The sequence below is a fragment of the Lepidochelys kempii genome, chromosome 7 (genome assembly GCF_965140265.1).
Source record: "Lepidochelys kempii isolate rLepKem1 chromosome 7, rLepKem1.hap2, whole genome shotgun sequence".
NCBI lineage: Eukaryota > Metazoa > Chordata > Testudines > Cheloniidae > Lepidochelys > Lepidochelys kempii.
The window spans coordinates 92,422,154-92,435,385 of NC_133262.1; the positions used below are offsets into that span (position 1 = coordinate 92,422,154).

The 13,232-nt window shown below is 38.4% G+C and overlaps 1 protein-coding gene across 2 annotated transcripts in view; it reads right to left on the reverse strand.

Annotated features, from left to right (window-relative positions):
* Positions 1–3,350: 3,350 nt before the first annotated feature.
* Positions 3,351–13,232, reverse strand: part of HTR7 (5-hydroxytryptamine receptor 7) — a 41,876-nt gene continuing 31,994 nt past the window's right edge. The window contains exon 3 of one of the 2 annotated variants that reach the window (XM_073353815.1): positions 3,351–5,107. In XM_073353815.1, coding sequence (XP_073209916.1) covers positions 5,065–5,107 — 43 coding nt within the window. In that variant the 3' untranslated portion in view covers positions 3,351–5,064. Of the gene's footprint in view, positions 5,108–12,192; positions 12,324–13,232 lie in introns of those variants that run through there. The other variant, XM_073353813.1, reaches the window with a different exon arrangement.

Genomic DNA, 13,232 nt, shown 5'->3' on the forward strand with positions numbered 1-13,232 from the left:
TAGACTTATTAAAAAAAACAACAAATGTTTAAAAAACTGGAATTCTTTGCTGCAAAATGGACATGATCCTCATCTAATTTAGCAACCAGAAAAGAAAGTATTGTACAAATTGTAGTTTGAGGAAATATGGGTTCAGTCACTTATTCAAGCAGAATGGAGAAGAGCTATAAGTGTAAAGGTTTTTGGTTTTTTAGGATGGGAAAGAAATTGAAAGAGGCATGAGCCTAACATTGCATCTTCTACTTTTTGTATGTACTTAAACTGGGATTTCTCCCAGGAGTCTAAGGAAACTAGGCACTATAAGCAAATTAATATTTAAGGGCATTTGGTTACCTAACTCCCGTAGGTGCCTTTTGAAATCCCCAACCTTATTTGTTGGTCCATTTGTATTTTTGGCATATCAAAAAGTGACAACTGACCATGAGTCCCTCCCATTTTTGTGTGTGTGCCCAACTTCAGACATCTAAAAGGAACCTAATTTTCATAGTGCAAGTGCGCAGCATTTTTGAAAAGCAGGCCCCATTAAGGCATCTTAAGTTCACCCACACATCCGTGTAACCCACAGAATTAAAATTCAGACCATTACTCCCCAAATCATCCATGACCAGAAAAACTAACACAATAATTATACTCTACACTAAACTTCAGGTATTTTACAAGTTATCTAGAGCTGATGTTAAAAGGTGAAACACTAATATGAGAAAGGAAAAGTAGCAAAGACTCCTTTTTTGTTAAGGCACAGATGTTGGAGCCAGGAACCCTGAGTTCTATTTCTGGCCCTGTTACAGCCTTGGACAGATCACTTAAACCCTTACTCATGTGGCAAATGAGGATAATGCCAGCCCACCTTACATGAGGCTTAATTTAATGCTTGTAAAGCACTTGGAGATCTGCAGACGGAAGGCATCAGAGAAGTGCCAAGTATCATTTTATGCAGCTGTTCAAATTACCCATTGGCATTTTTTGCACACTCCTTTTCTTACCCTGTGGCATGTTGTACACATGATTTGCTTAATGTATTCTGGATGTGTAGGTATTTAAGGGAAGCCTTTATCGCTCATTAGCAAAGTAAGCTTTGCCATCTACTGCTCAGTATCGCAGGAGATGGGATTGCAGGAAGGCCACAGGCAGAATAATGTGTTCTGCATTGCATGACAAAATATCAGTATATTATGATTTCCAGTATTCTTTGTAAGCCAGATGTATTGTTTAGTTCATTGACTGTTGTTGGATGGTGATGATAAAAAGGTGTGAAACTGTAACCTATTATGAAGCAACACTTTCCACCAGCTCTCCCATGCTGGGGATAGGGAAATACCAAACTTGGCTCACGGTACATACTCTATTTGATTCATAGATATTTAGGTCAGAAGGGACCATTATGCTCATCTAGTCTGACCTACTGCACAACACAGGCCACAGAATTTCACCCACCACTCCTGCGAAAAACCTCTCACCTATGTCTGAGCTATTGAAGTCCTCAAATCGTGGTTTAAAGACTTCAAGGAGTAGCGAATCCTCCAGCAAGTGACCCGTGCCCCATGCTACAGAGGAAGATCGAAAAACCTCCAGGGCCTCTTCCAATTTGCCCTGGAGGAAAATTCCTTCCCAACCCCAAATATGGCGATCAGCTAAACCCTGAGCATATGGGCAAGATTCACCAGCCAGATACTACAGAAAATTCTTTCCTGGGTAACTCAGATCCCACCTCATCTAATATCCCATCACAGGCCATTGGGCCTATTTACCATGAATATTTAATTACCAAAACCATGTTATCCCATCATACCATCTCCTCCATAAACTTATCGAGTTTAATCTTAAAGCCAGATAGATCTTTTGCCCCCACTGCTTCCCTTGGAAGGCTATTCCAAAACTTCACTCCTCTGATGGTTAGAAACCTTCGTCTAATTTCAAGTCTAAACTTCCTGGTGGCCAGTTTATATCCATTTGTTCTTGTGTCCACATTGGTACTGAGCTTAAATAATTCCTCTCCCTCTCTGGTATTTATCCCTCTGATATATTTATAGAGAGCAATCATATCTCCCCTCAACCTTCTTTTAGTTAGGCTAAACAAGCCAAGCTCCTTGAGTCTCCTTTCATAAGACAAGTTTTCCATTCCTCGGATCATCCTAGTAGCCCTTCTCTGTACCTGTTCCAGTTTGAATTCATCCTTCTTAAACATGGGAGACCAGAACTGCACACAGTATTCCAGGTGAGGTCTCACCAGTGCCTTGTATAACGGTACTAAAACCTCCTTATCCCTACTGGAAATACCTCTCCTGATGCATCCCAAGACCGCATTAGCTTTTTTCACAGCCATATCACATTGGCAGCTCATAGTCATCCTATGATCAACCAATACTACAAGGTCCTTTTCCTCCTCCATTACTTCTAATTGATGCGTCCCCAGCTTATAACTAAAATTCTTGTTATTAATCCCTAAATGCATGACCTTACACTTCTCACTATTAAATTTCATCCTATTACTATTACTCCAGTTTACAAGGTCATGCAGATCCTCCTGTAGGATATCCCTGTCCTTCTCTAAATTGGCAATACCTCCCAGCTTTGTATCATCCGCAAACTTTATTAGCACACTCCCACTTTTTGTGCCGAGGTCAGTAATAAAAAGATTAGTCCCAAAACCGATCCTTGAGGAACTCCACTGGTAACCTCCCTCCAGCCTGACAGTTCACCTTTCAGTAGGACCCGTTGTAGTCTCCTCTTTAACCAATTCCTTATCCACCTTTCAATTTTCCTATTGATCCCCATCTTATCCAATGTAACTAATAATTCCCCATGTTGCACGGTATCAAATGCCTTACTGAAATCTAGGTAAATTAGATCCACTGCGTTTCTTCTTCTTAGAAAAAATAATGGAGGTCGTGCTACTGGTATTTATTCCCAGGGATTATTGTTCTAATTTAACAAAGAGATGGAAATTCAGGGTGGATTTTTAAAGGCACTAATGGCTGCTAGGCAGGTGCCTGTCATTTCAGCCTCTTAAAATCTGTTAGACAAAATGAAAACAAAATCATTGGCCTAAGCAACACAGTGATGTTATAGATTTGCTACTGCTTGTGTTTTCAAAGGCAATGTTGGTCCAAAAGCATTTAGCACCTATTTCCTCATTGTAGATCCCCATCCACCAGTTTGTTGAAGCATTCCTTGCTTCTTAACCCTCATAACATTTCTCTTACAACATTTACAAATAGAATATATTTTTGATTAAATTTAAAGTCACAATATTTACAGTGAATTTCACAGAAAATTTTAATACTAGTACATATTACAAAAATTCATTTAAATAATGGATCTAATAATGTACAATTAGTCTATTAAATCTGAAGTTAAGGTTTTGGTTATCTAAAAGGAAAGCATGACATTCCACTTTGTTCTGAATACAGGTGCTTCAGTGTCTGTGAAGTAGCTAAGCACGTCAGAGTCAAAAACTAGCTTTAGAATATTAAAAGATGTCCTTTTGCTTTCTGTTATGCATTTACTGAAGAAAAAATAATCTTCAGGCTTTTGCTTTTACTGTCACTCATGAGTACCTCTTCTCCCTTAAATCTTCCATCCTTCGTTTTATATGTTGCACCCTGTTCTGATCTGACTTTGTTCAGAGTAATTCCACTGAAATCGTATACCATTGTAACTGATCAGAACTTGGTCCACTGAGTACTTACAATAAACTTTCTCACATTAAATATTTAAGGATTATCAAAACTTTTATCACTGACATGCTTGAATTTTGTACAGCTCTATTTGTTCTCACTATGTACCTCTTGGAAAATCCAAGTGAATTACCAAAGGCACTTATTTCATTTAAAATGTGGAGTTCACAGTGACTAATCCTATTGATGAGGTACTGAACGGGAGTCCTAATGACTTTTAATACTGTGACAATGGCTACTCTTGTACTTGATTATCATCAGTACAACAGCATACACCCCCATGAAATTCAACTGAACAGATGAGATATGAATCTAGAAAGGGTGCTTTTATATATATATTCTTCAGAAACAGCACACAAGAGACCGTTGAAAACCCCCCACCTTTTATGCAGTTACTTGAACAAAGAGAGATCCTAGTTTCTCTATATATTCTGATACATCAAAAATCACCACTTAGAAAGAACATAAATTAACCTTTTGTTGTGTAAAATATATACATCTTGCTCTTGTCTCTTGGATTTTGTCATAATAAAATCCATGAGACGCATTTTTACTGAAAGGTCAGAGACAACCGACAAATTATGCTCCATTTTTATCTTAAACACCAACCACCACCTGTGTCAAAGATGTATAATTAGACAGGACTTTTGCCATTGAATACCAAAGGGCCACTTTTAACAAAAATCAGCCTTTTATTGTTGTCTTTCTGGATTTTAGCTCGGACATACAGAACATTTTCAACACAAGGCTTGAAAGCATCTACATTGCCACCATTTGCTTGAAAAATATCTTTTTGTAGTAAAACAAAATACATTCTGTATCATGGGTGATCCCTGAATAATAATAGCATTGTTAAAAGAAAAGGAGTACTTGTGGCACCTTAGAGACTAACAAATCTATTAGAGCATTATCTTTCGTGAGCTACAGCTCACTTCATCGGATGCATACAGTGGAAAATATAGTGGGGAGATTGTTGTAAGCCACAAGCATGAGAAACATATATGAATGGTCTCTTCTGTTTACATTGATAAAGGTGCAGATCTGTACAATATCTTGTCTTTCTGGATTTCAGTTGATTTCTTTCCCCTCAAGTGTCAAACTGCTTATTGCTAAAATGATTTGGCTTTCTCAAACAGAAAATTCTTTTCATTTGTACACAATAGCAATTATCCCACAAAGAAATGAGAGGTGTCACCACTTCCATGAGAAATTCATTTAATACAATGCATCAAGCTCATGGATTTTTATTTAATTTTTTAAACATTCCCATTCAAAGAAGATTAAGTGCATTTCATATTCCCCTTTATTTCTTCTCAGGCTAAATCTTCATTACTTTTCCTTCCCAAGTCGTGCCTTGGCATATCTGACTACTTCGCTGTGTATTTGGTCATAAGTCATGACTCTTTTTTCTTGAGTAATCAGAGTTTCTCCTGTTTTAAGAAAAAATACACAACCCACAATGAATTAGATAGGAAAATGTAACAGCATCCCCTACAGGGCCTGATCCAACTCTCATTGAAATCAACGGAAAGCCTCCTGTTGACCTTGATGAGAACTGGATTAGGCTTATAAAGAATTAGAGCTCTTTCCCAGAAGTTCAGCACAAAACTTGAGGCCCAAGGAAGTGGGTGGCTAAGGGTCACCTTTGTGTTTACCCAATTCTGGGCTTCTATGAGGGCTAAAAAGGTCCTAAGCACAATTTGGACAACCCTAAAGTACAGCAGCCCAAAAACTGCTGAAGCAGCATCTGCTAAAGCCCTCCCCCTGGCCTGCCCCTCTACTCTCTGGTCTTACACTAAGCCCCACTGCCTAGCTTAGGGCTTGTGCAGGGGGCCTCATAAGATAACCTGTGGTTGTCCTGTTCAGTTCTTATGAGAGGAGAATTTCCCAGGCACAAAAACTGAGTAAAGGGGCCATAGCAGGATGGAGAATCCATCCCTTGATTTTGCAAAGTGACCTTTATCCACATAACTTCTGCAAAAATAACTTCACACCCAATATTTGTTGACAAAATAATGTCACATTTTATCTTAGCTGCAACATTGTCCCATTAATAATCACTGGGGCCAAATCCTGCTCCTTCCTCTGATGTTGTGGAGAAACTCAACCCAGTGGAACTAGTGCTGTTCTGCTATGGAAAAGGAAGCAGGGAGTCATCAGTCCCTGCCCATGTCAGAGTTCTGTTCCATGGGGGCTTCCTGCACCCCACCCAGCAGGGATTTTGGGGCTTGACCCTGTAACTTGATGAGCTCTCTAGCCCTGATCCAGCAAAGCACTTAATCAGGTGAGTAATTTCCCTGAATTCAAAATCAAGTTCTTTGTGGAGAATGGTAGTGGATCCGTGACTACACAGATCCGCCAGTCATTCTGCCGTACAGAAAGTCTTTCCTCAGCCACTTGGACATTGTGTTGAGATCCAGGATTTGGCACTAATGCAAAAAAAAAACCAAAAACCCACGAGGGCAATGGTAAGGCTGAAAATTAAACAGAAAGTAGCTCCAAATTTCTGAGTTTGGTTTGCATGACAGCCTAAACTCAACTCCCTCCACATGCCAGAGGCCTGAGCAGAGCTCTTTTCCATGTGACTACCCCTACTGACATCAATAGGATTATTCACATCAGCCCAGGCTCCAGGAACAGGCCTGTTAACAGTCAATCATTTCATGAACTCAGGCATTTCAGCACATGAACCCACCCTAACAAACAGGAAATAAATTGAACAAAAGGAGGCCCTTCCTAGAGACCAATAAAGGATAACAAGAAAAGCAATTTTACAGTGGGGTACAATGCAGAAATAGATTTCAAACAAGTTTATTTCCATTGTTAATTAAAATGAGAAGACATCAGCAATTAATTGTAAAAACTAACCAGATAATCATATCCAAGGTCAAAACTAGATATGGAGGAATAAAATAATCAAAAATAGGTTGTTTCATTTATTTATATATATAGTTAAATAAAAATAGTAGTCAGGGTCTGCTTTAGCTGAATGCACATGCCTAAGGAAGTGTTCTATTTGATATCTGCTTATATATTGCATAAATCTGAAATGAATACAACTTATAGAACCAAATTTTTGCCCTCAGAGATGCACACTCACTGAAGTCAATAGGAGTGACTTCAGACATTGCTGGTTCTGTTGATCTTTATTTGTGGATGAAGGTGAGAGAGAGAATTTGAAGTAAGTTATAGATACTCTGTGTGGAAAAAGAGAAAATTTGGAATATCAAAGATATTGTAGATGACTCTCTTAATTCTAAATTTGATTTATGTTTGAAAGTTAGAAACCCTTATTGGTACTTTCATAGCGTTTGCTGTATTAAATGCCTGTTTATAGCAGTTTTTAAAAAGATAAATCTAAATCAATGGCTGTGTATGAAACAGTCCTGCAATCTGTGTTGCTGAAAAGGACTCCAATGGTTATTGAATAATGGGATCTGTCAATTCTATGTATACAATCAGTGATCCTTAAGTTCTCTCTCATGCTATTTGATTTCCATGACATGTTTAAAGTCCTATCCTATCAGTGTATATATTACTGTACTGTAATATATACACTGTAGGGGCCTCCCAGGTGCATCCCTTAAGAGGGGCAGCAAAGAGCTTGTGTAGGCCCTAGAGAATCAATCCCAACCATACAAGACAAATCGCTCCTCGGGGTAAATTCATGCTAAGGTAAGATTCTACAGAAAATTCCCAGATACCTTATTAGACTACTAAACCATAGTGACTCTGCCAGGCTTCCATTAAGCATGCTTTAACTAATCAGTCTTCACTAACAAAATCTTGTCTCTAGTGGAGGCAAATCAATCTATTTATCATAGGTAGGTGTGTAGTTATTATCACTGTATTATTTACATGCGTTCTAGGAGAGGATAACTGTTCCCTTGTATGTATCCAGCTCTAAATTTCTATACAGTGTCCAATCACTGTAATACTTAAGAGACTTGGTGGGATAATTCACATGATTGGAACATTGGTATAGAAGGGTACAGCTTGTTCAGGAACAACAGACAGGAAAAAAGGGAGGAAGTGTTGGCTTCTATATCAAAGACATATAAACGTGCACTGAGACAAAAGTGGGAGGCAGACCTGTTGAAAGTGTCTGGGAAAAGATAAAAGGCATAAAAACAAGATTGATGTCATGGTAGGGGTCTACTATAGATCACCTAGCCAGGAAGAAGAGGTGGATAAGGCTTTTTTTAAACAACTAAAACAAAATCATCCAAAGCACAGGACTTGGTGGTGATAGGACACTTCAAATATGCAGACATCTGTTGGGAGTATAATACAGCAGAGAAAAGATTATCCAACAAGTTCTTGGAATGCATTCAAGATAACTTTTTATTGCAGAAGTTGGAGAGAGAACCAAGAGAAGAGGCTTTTCAACATTTGAGTCTGACAGATAAGGAGGACCTGTTTGAGAATTTGAAAGTGGAAGGCAGCTTGCGTGAAAGTGATCATGAAATAAGCATTCATAATTCTAAGGAATGGTAGGAGGGAAAGCAGCAGAAAAAAGACAATGGACTTCAAGAAGGTAAACTTTAGCAAACTCAGAGAACTGGTAGGGAAGATCCTTGGGAAGCAAGTCTAAGGGGAAAAAGAGTTCAGAAGAGTTGGCAGTTTTTTAAACAGACATTAAGGACGCAAGAGCACACTACCCCAGTGCATAGGAAAGAAAACAAGTATGGTTAGTGACCACCATGGCTTACCCAGGAGATTGTCAATGATGTGAAACAAAAAAAAGTCCCACAAAAAGGGGAAACTAGGTCAAATTACGAAGGATGAATAGATTTAAAAAAAAAAAACATAAGCATATAGGGACAAAATTAGAAAGGCCAAGGCACAAAATGAGACTAACTAGAGGCATAAAGGCAAAAAGAAAACATTTTACAAATACATTCGATGCAAGAGGAAGACCAATGACAAGCTAGGCCCATTACTCAATGACGTGGGGAAAACAATAACAGAAAATGCAGCAATGTCTGAAGTTTTAAATGCCTTTTTTGTTTCAGTTTTCGCCAAAAAGGTTAACAGTTATCAGATGACTAACAAAGGGAACATAAGTGTAAATGGGGTAGGATCTGAGGCTAAAATAGGAAAAGAACAAGTTAAGAATTACTTAGACAAGTTAGATGTCTTCAAGTTGGCAGGGCCTGACAAAATATATCCTAGAATACTTAAAGAACTGACTGAAGAACTCTCTGAGCTATTAGCGATTATCTTTGAGAAGTCATGGAGGACATGGGCGATCCCAGAGGACTGGAAAAGGACCTATCTATAAAAAGGTGAACAGGATAACCCAGGGAATTATAGACCAGTATAATTAACATTGGTACCCAGAAAGATAATGGAGCAAATATTCAATCAATCAATTTTTAAGCACCTAGAAGATAATAAGGTTATAAGTAACAGTCAACGTGGATTTGTCAAGAACAAATCATGTCAAACCAAACTAATATCCTTCTTTACGGGGTAACAAGCCTTGTGGATAAGGGGGAAGCAGGTATGATATATCAACTTTAGTAAGGCTTTTTATATTGTCTCATGTGACCTTCTCATAAACAAATTAGGGGAATATAGCCTAGACCAGTGTTTCTCAACCTTTTTGATACCAGGAACTAGCTTGTTGCCTTTCTAAACTGTCATGAAGATCTCAGGGAATGGTTCTGATCCACAGACCAGTCATTGAGAACAACTGGCCTAGACATACCTAAGGTGGGTGCACAACTGGTTGGAAAACTACTTGGAGTAGTTATCAATGGTTCACAGTCAAGTTGGAAGGGCATATTGACTGGGGTCCTGCAAAGATCTGTCCTGGGTCTATTTAATGTCTTTGTAAATGATTAGATAATGGCCTAGAGATTACACTAATAAAGTGTGCAGACAATACAAAGCTGGGAGCAATTGAAGGTCAGAATTAAAATTCAAAATGATTTTGACAAACTGGAGAAATAGTCTGGAGAAATTCTATGAAATAAATAGGATGAAATTCAATAAGGACAAATACAAATTACTGCACTTAGGAAGGAATCATCAATTGCACAAATGGGAAATGACTGCCTAGGAAGTATTGCTGCAGAAAAGGATCTGGGAGTGCTAGTGGATCACAAACTAAATATGAGTCAACAATGTAATACTGTTGCAAAAAAACCAAACCTCATTCTGGAGTGTATTAGAAGTATAGCAAGCAAGACACAATAAGTAATTCTTCCACTCTACTTAGCATTGAAAAGGTCTCCACTGGAGTATTGTGTCCAGTTCTGGGCACTGCACTTCAGGAAAGATGTGGACAAATTGGAGAAAGTCCAGAGGACAGCAACAAAAATGATTAAAGGTCTAGAACACCTGACATAAGAGGAAAGACTGAAAAAATGGGTGTTTTTAGTTTGGAGAAGAGAAGACTGATTGGGGGACATAAAGAGGAGGGTGATAAATTGTTCTTAACCACCAAGGACAGGACAAGTTATAATGGGCTTAAATTGCAACAAAGGAGATTTAGATTAGACATTAGAAAAAACTTCCTAACAACAAGGGAAGTTAAGCAGTGGAATAAATTAGTTAGGGAGGTTGTGGAATCTCCATCATTAGAGATTTTTAGGCAAACACTTGTCAGGAGTGGTCTAGACAATTCTTAGCCCTGGTCTACACTAGGACTTTAGGTCAAATTTAGCAGCGTTAAATCGATGTAAACCTGAACCCATACACACGATGAAGGCCTTTTTTCGACTTAAAGGGCTCTTAAAATCGATTTCCTTACTCCACCCCTGACAAGTGGATTAGTGCTTAAATCGGCCTTGCCGGGTCGAATTTGGGGTACTGTGGACACAATTAGACGGTATTGGCCTCCGGGAGCTATCCCAGAGTGCTCCATTGTGACTGCTCTGGACAGCACTCTCAACTCAGATGCACTGGCCAGGTAGACAGGAAAAGAACCGTGAACTTTTGAATCTCATTTCCTCAAGAAAAAAGGCGCGAAACGATTGTCTGCTGCTGCTTTCTCGGAGGGAGGGAGGGAACGGGGGCCCGATAATATGTACCCAGAACCACCCGCGACAATGTTTTAGCCCCATCAGGCATTGGGATCTCAACCCAGAATTCCAATGGGCAGCAGAGACTGCGGGAACTGTGGGATAGCTACCCACAGTGCAACGCTCTGGAAGTCGACACTTGCCTCGGTACTGTGGAAGCACTCCGCCGAGTTAATGCATTTAATGCACTTAGAGCATTTTCTGTGGGTACACACACACACACGAATATATAAAAACGATTTCTAAAAAACCAACTTCTATAAATTCGACCTAATATCCTAGTGTAGACATACCCTTAGTCCTGCCTCAGTGCAGGACTAGATGATCTGTCGAGGTCCCTTCCATTCCTACCTTTCTATGATCTCTATTTAGTCACCATGTTTTATAAGGCTGAGATATCACAAAATAACTTTTTTCCACTGTATGTGTATCAAGCATCTGTTTGTTCTAATTTTGTATGTATTTTTCTTGTGACTGAATGATTCCTATTATTGTATGTGAGTCCTCTTTAAAAATGCTGCTTGGCTCCGTTATACTACCACTGATACCTAGCTCTTATAGAGCCACTTTTCATCTGCAGATCCCAAAGCTCTTTACAAAGGGGATGAGTACCATTATCCCCATTTACAGACAGGGCTAGATTTTTGTGCGTTTTAAGTTACTGAGTCTAGTCATTTGCATTCTGTTAATTCATGACAGACTTTAACACTTGTATGCTTAGAAATAAGAGAACAAGTTTGTTACAGTGGCTTTCTCTTTTATGTAGAAAGAAAAAGTTAAGCATACTGTAAACACAATTTTCTGGAACTAACAAGACCACACATAAGGAAAGCCCACACATCTGCTGTATTAAAAAGAGAGACTTGCTGATCTTTTATTGATTGAGTAGATCTATAACTAAGAGCAAAATATTTATCCAGTCTGTATGTCAATAGTTTATAACAGTACAATAGGTTTCCTCTCAGTGGACTCTCTCTCTTCTGGAAACTTAGGTATTTTAATATGTATTTTGGATTCTGGCATTATTTATTCAATTAGAACTATATATAAATCGATCATAAATGATAGACAATTATAATACTAATGAAAAAAGGCATAGGTTCATGAAGTCTTAAAATGTTTCCTACATTGCATATATATATATATATATATATATATAGGCAATCAGCATCCACGAGAAAGCAAATAATCAGACTGCCTTTCATCTACAGTGAAGGCCATCAGTCTGGGGGTTGTGAACATATGCCCTGGAATTGCAAACACTCTGTACTTCCCATACAGTGCGAAAGGGTCCTGGTTATTTGGGAGAAGGGCTGAAGGTTGAGAGCTACTGGTCTACCATTATTAAGATGTATAGAAAATGAACATTTGAAAAAAAATTATAAACCAATTTTCAATACTCATGAGGGGCAATGGCTATTTAGAGAAAAAATAAAGATAACAGCCATAAAGATACTATTAGCATGTACTTATTGTACAAAGACCAAGAGACAAAGAGATTTTCTTTTTAAAGGATGAAAAGAACCTAAGATCTACGGTGAGCTATGATCAGGATCTGCTGATAATTTTTTCCTGTGCTTTCCCTGAGAGAAGTTTATCTCTTGAGCAGTTTTTCCTGAAAGACAAGAAAAATCAAATAGAAAGTTAAGATGGTAGCTATGCACAAAATAAATGGCATCATTTTCAAGGTTCCTTGGTATTCTATGTCCTGCATTTTAGAGTCTTAGTTGAACTATCCCTAAATTTACCTCAACAGTGCTCTAGAGATGCTATGTTGAATAGTAAAAATAGTACAACATTCTTTTATATATACTGAATGCTTGTTATACCACAAAGCTAGAACATGAAAAGGGAGCAAAAGATAAAACTTTGCAGTACAGATTTACTCATAAACACCCTTAACTCAATAACTGTCTGAAGTACATTTATTTCAGATTATTTGGCACATCTATGGCTCTGTGTGGTATTGGATAATAAAATAATATCTGGATAGGAAGAGAAAATGAGAAATTACTTTTATTTTGATCAAATGAGTATAAAATGATTGATTGATACCTCGCTTTAAACTGTTAAAAATAATTTGAAAAAAAAATTATAATTCTTTTATTTCAAAGGCTCAACAACAGATCTCCACTTTCTGCTATTAATTGAATCCATCAGTTAATCAAAAGCATGGCTAAACAAATAGGTCGTATATTGTGCTCTGACACTCACCAAACCCAGGTTCTGGTGCACTGCTGGAGGTGGAAGGAAATCCAAACGAGTGGGATCTTGGCGCTTCCCAGTTGACCCTGACTGAGGTGGGCGTGGTCCTGACTACTTAATGATCCCTAGTTATTGCTAGAGCACTTTAGTAGTTGTCCCAAGTCTTTGGCCATGAGGGACTGTGCCCTAGGCTCAATGTCTGGTTGGGTCTCTGGGGGTAGAGCTACACTACAGTGTAAGCCCAGGTTAGTAGAACTTGAGTTAGCAGAGTCTGGGTTTGTAAACCCAGGGATTGAGTGTCTATGCACATTTGTAACTC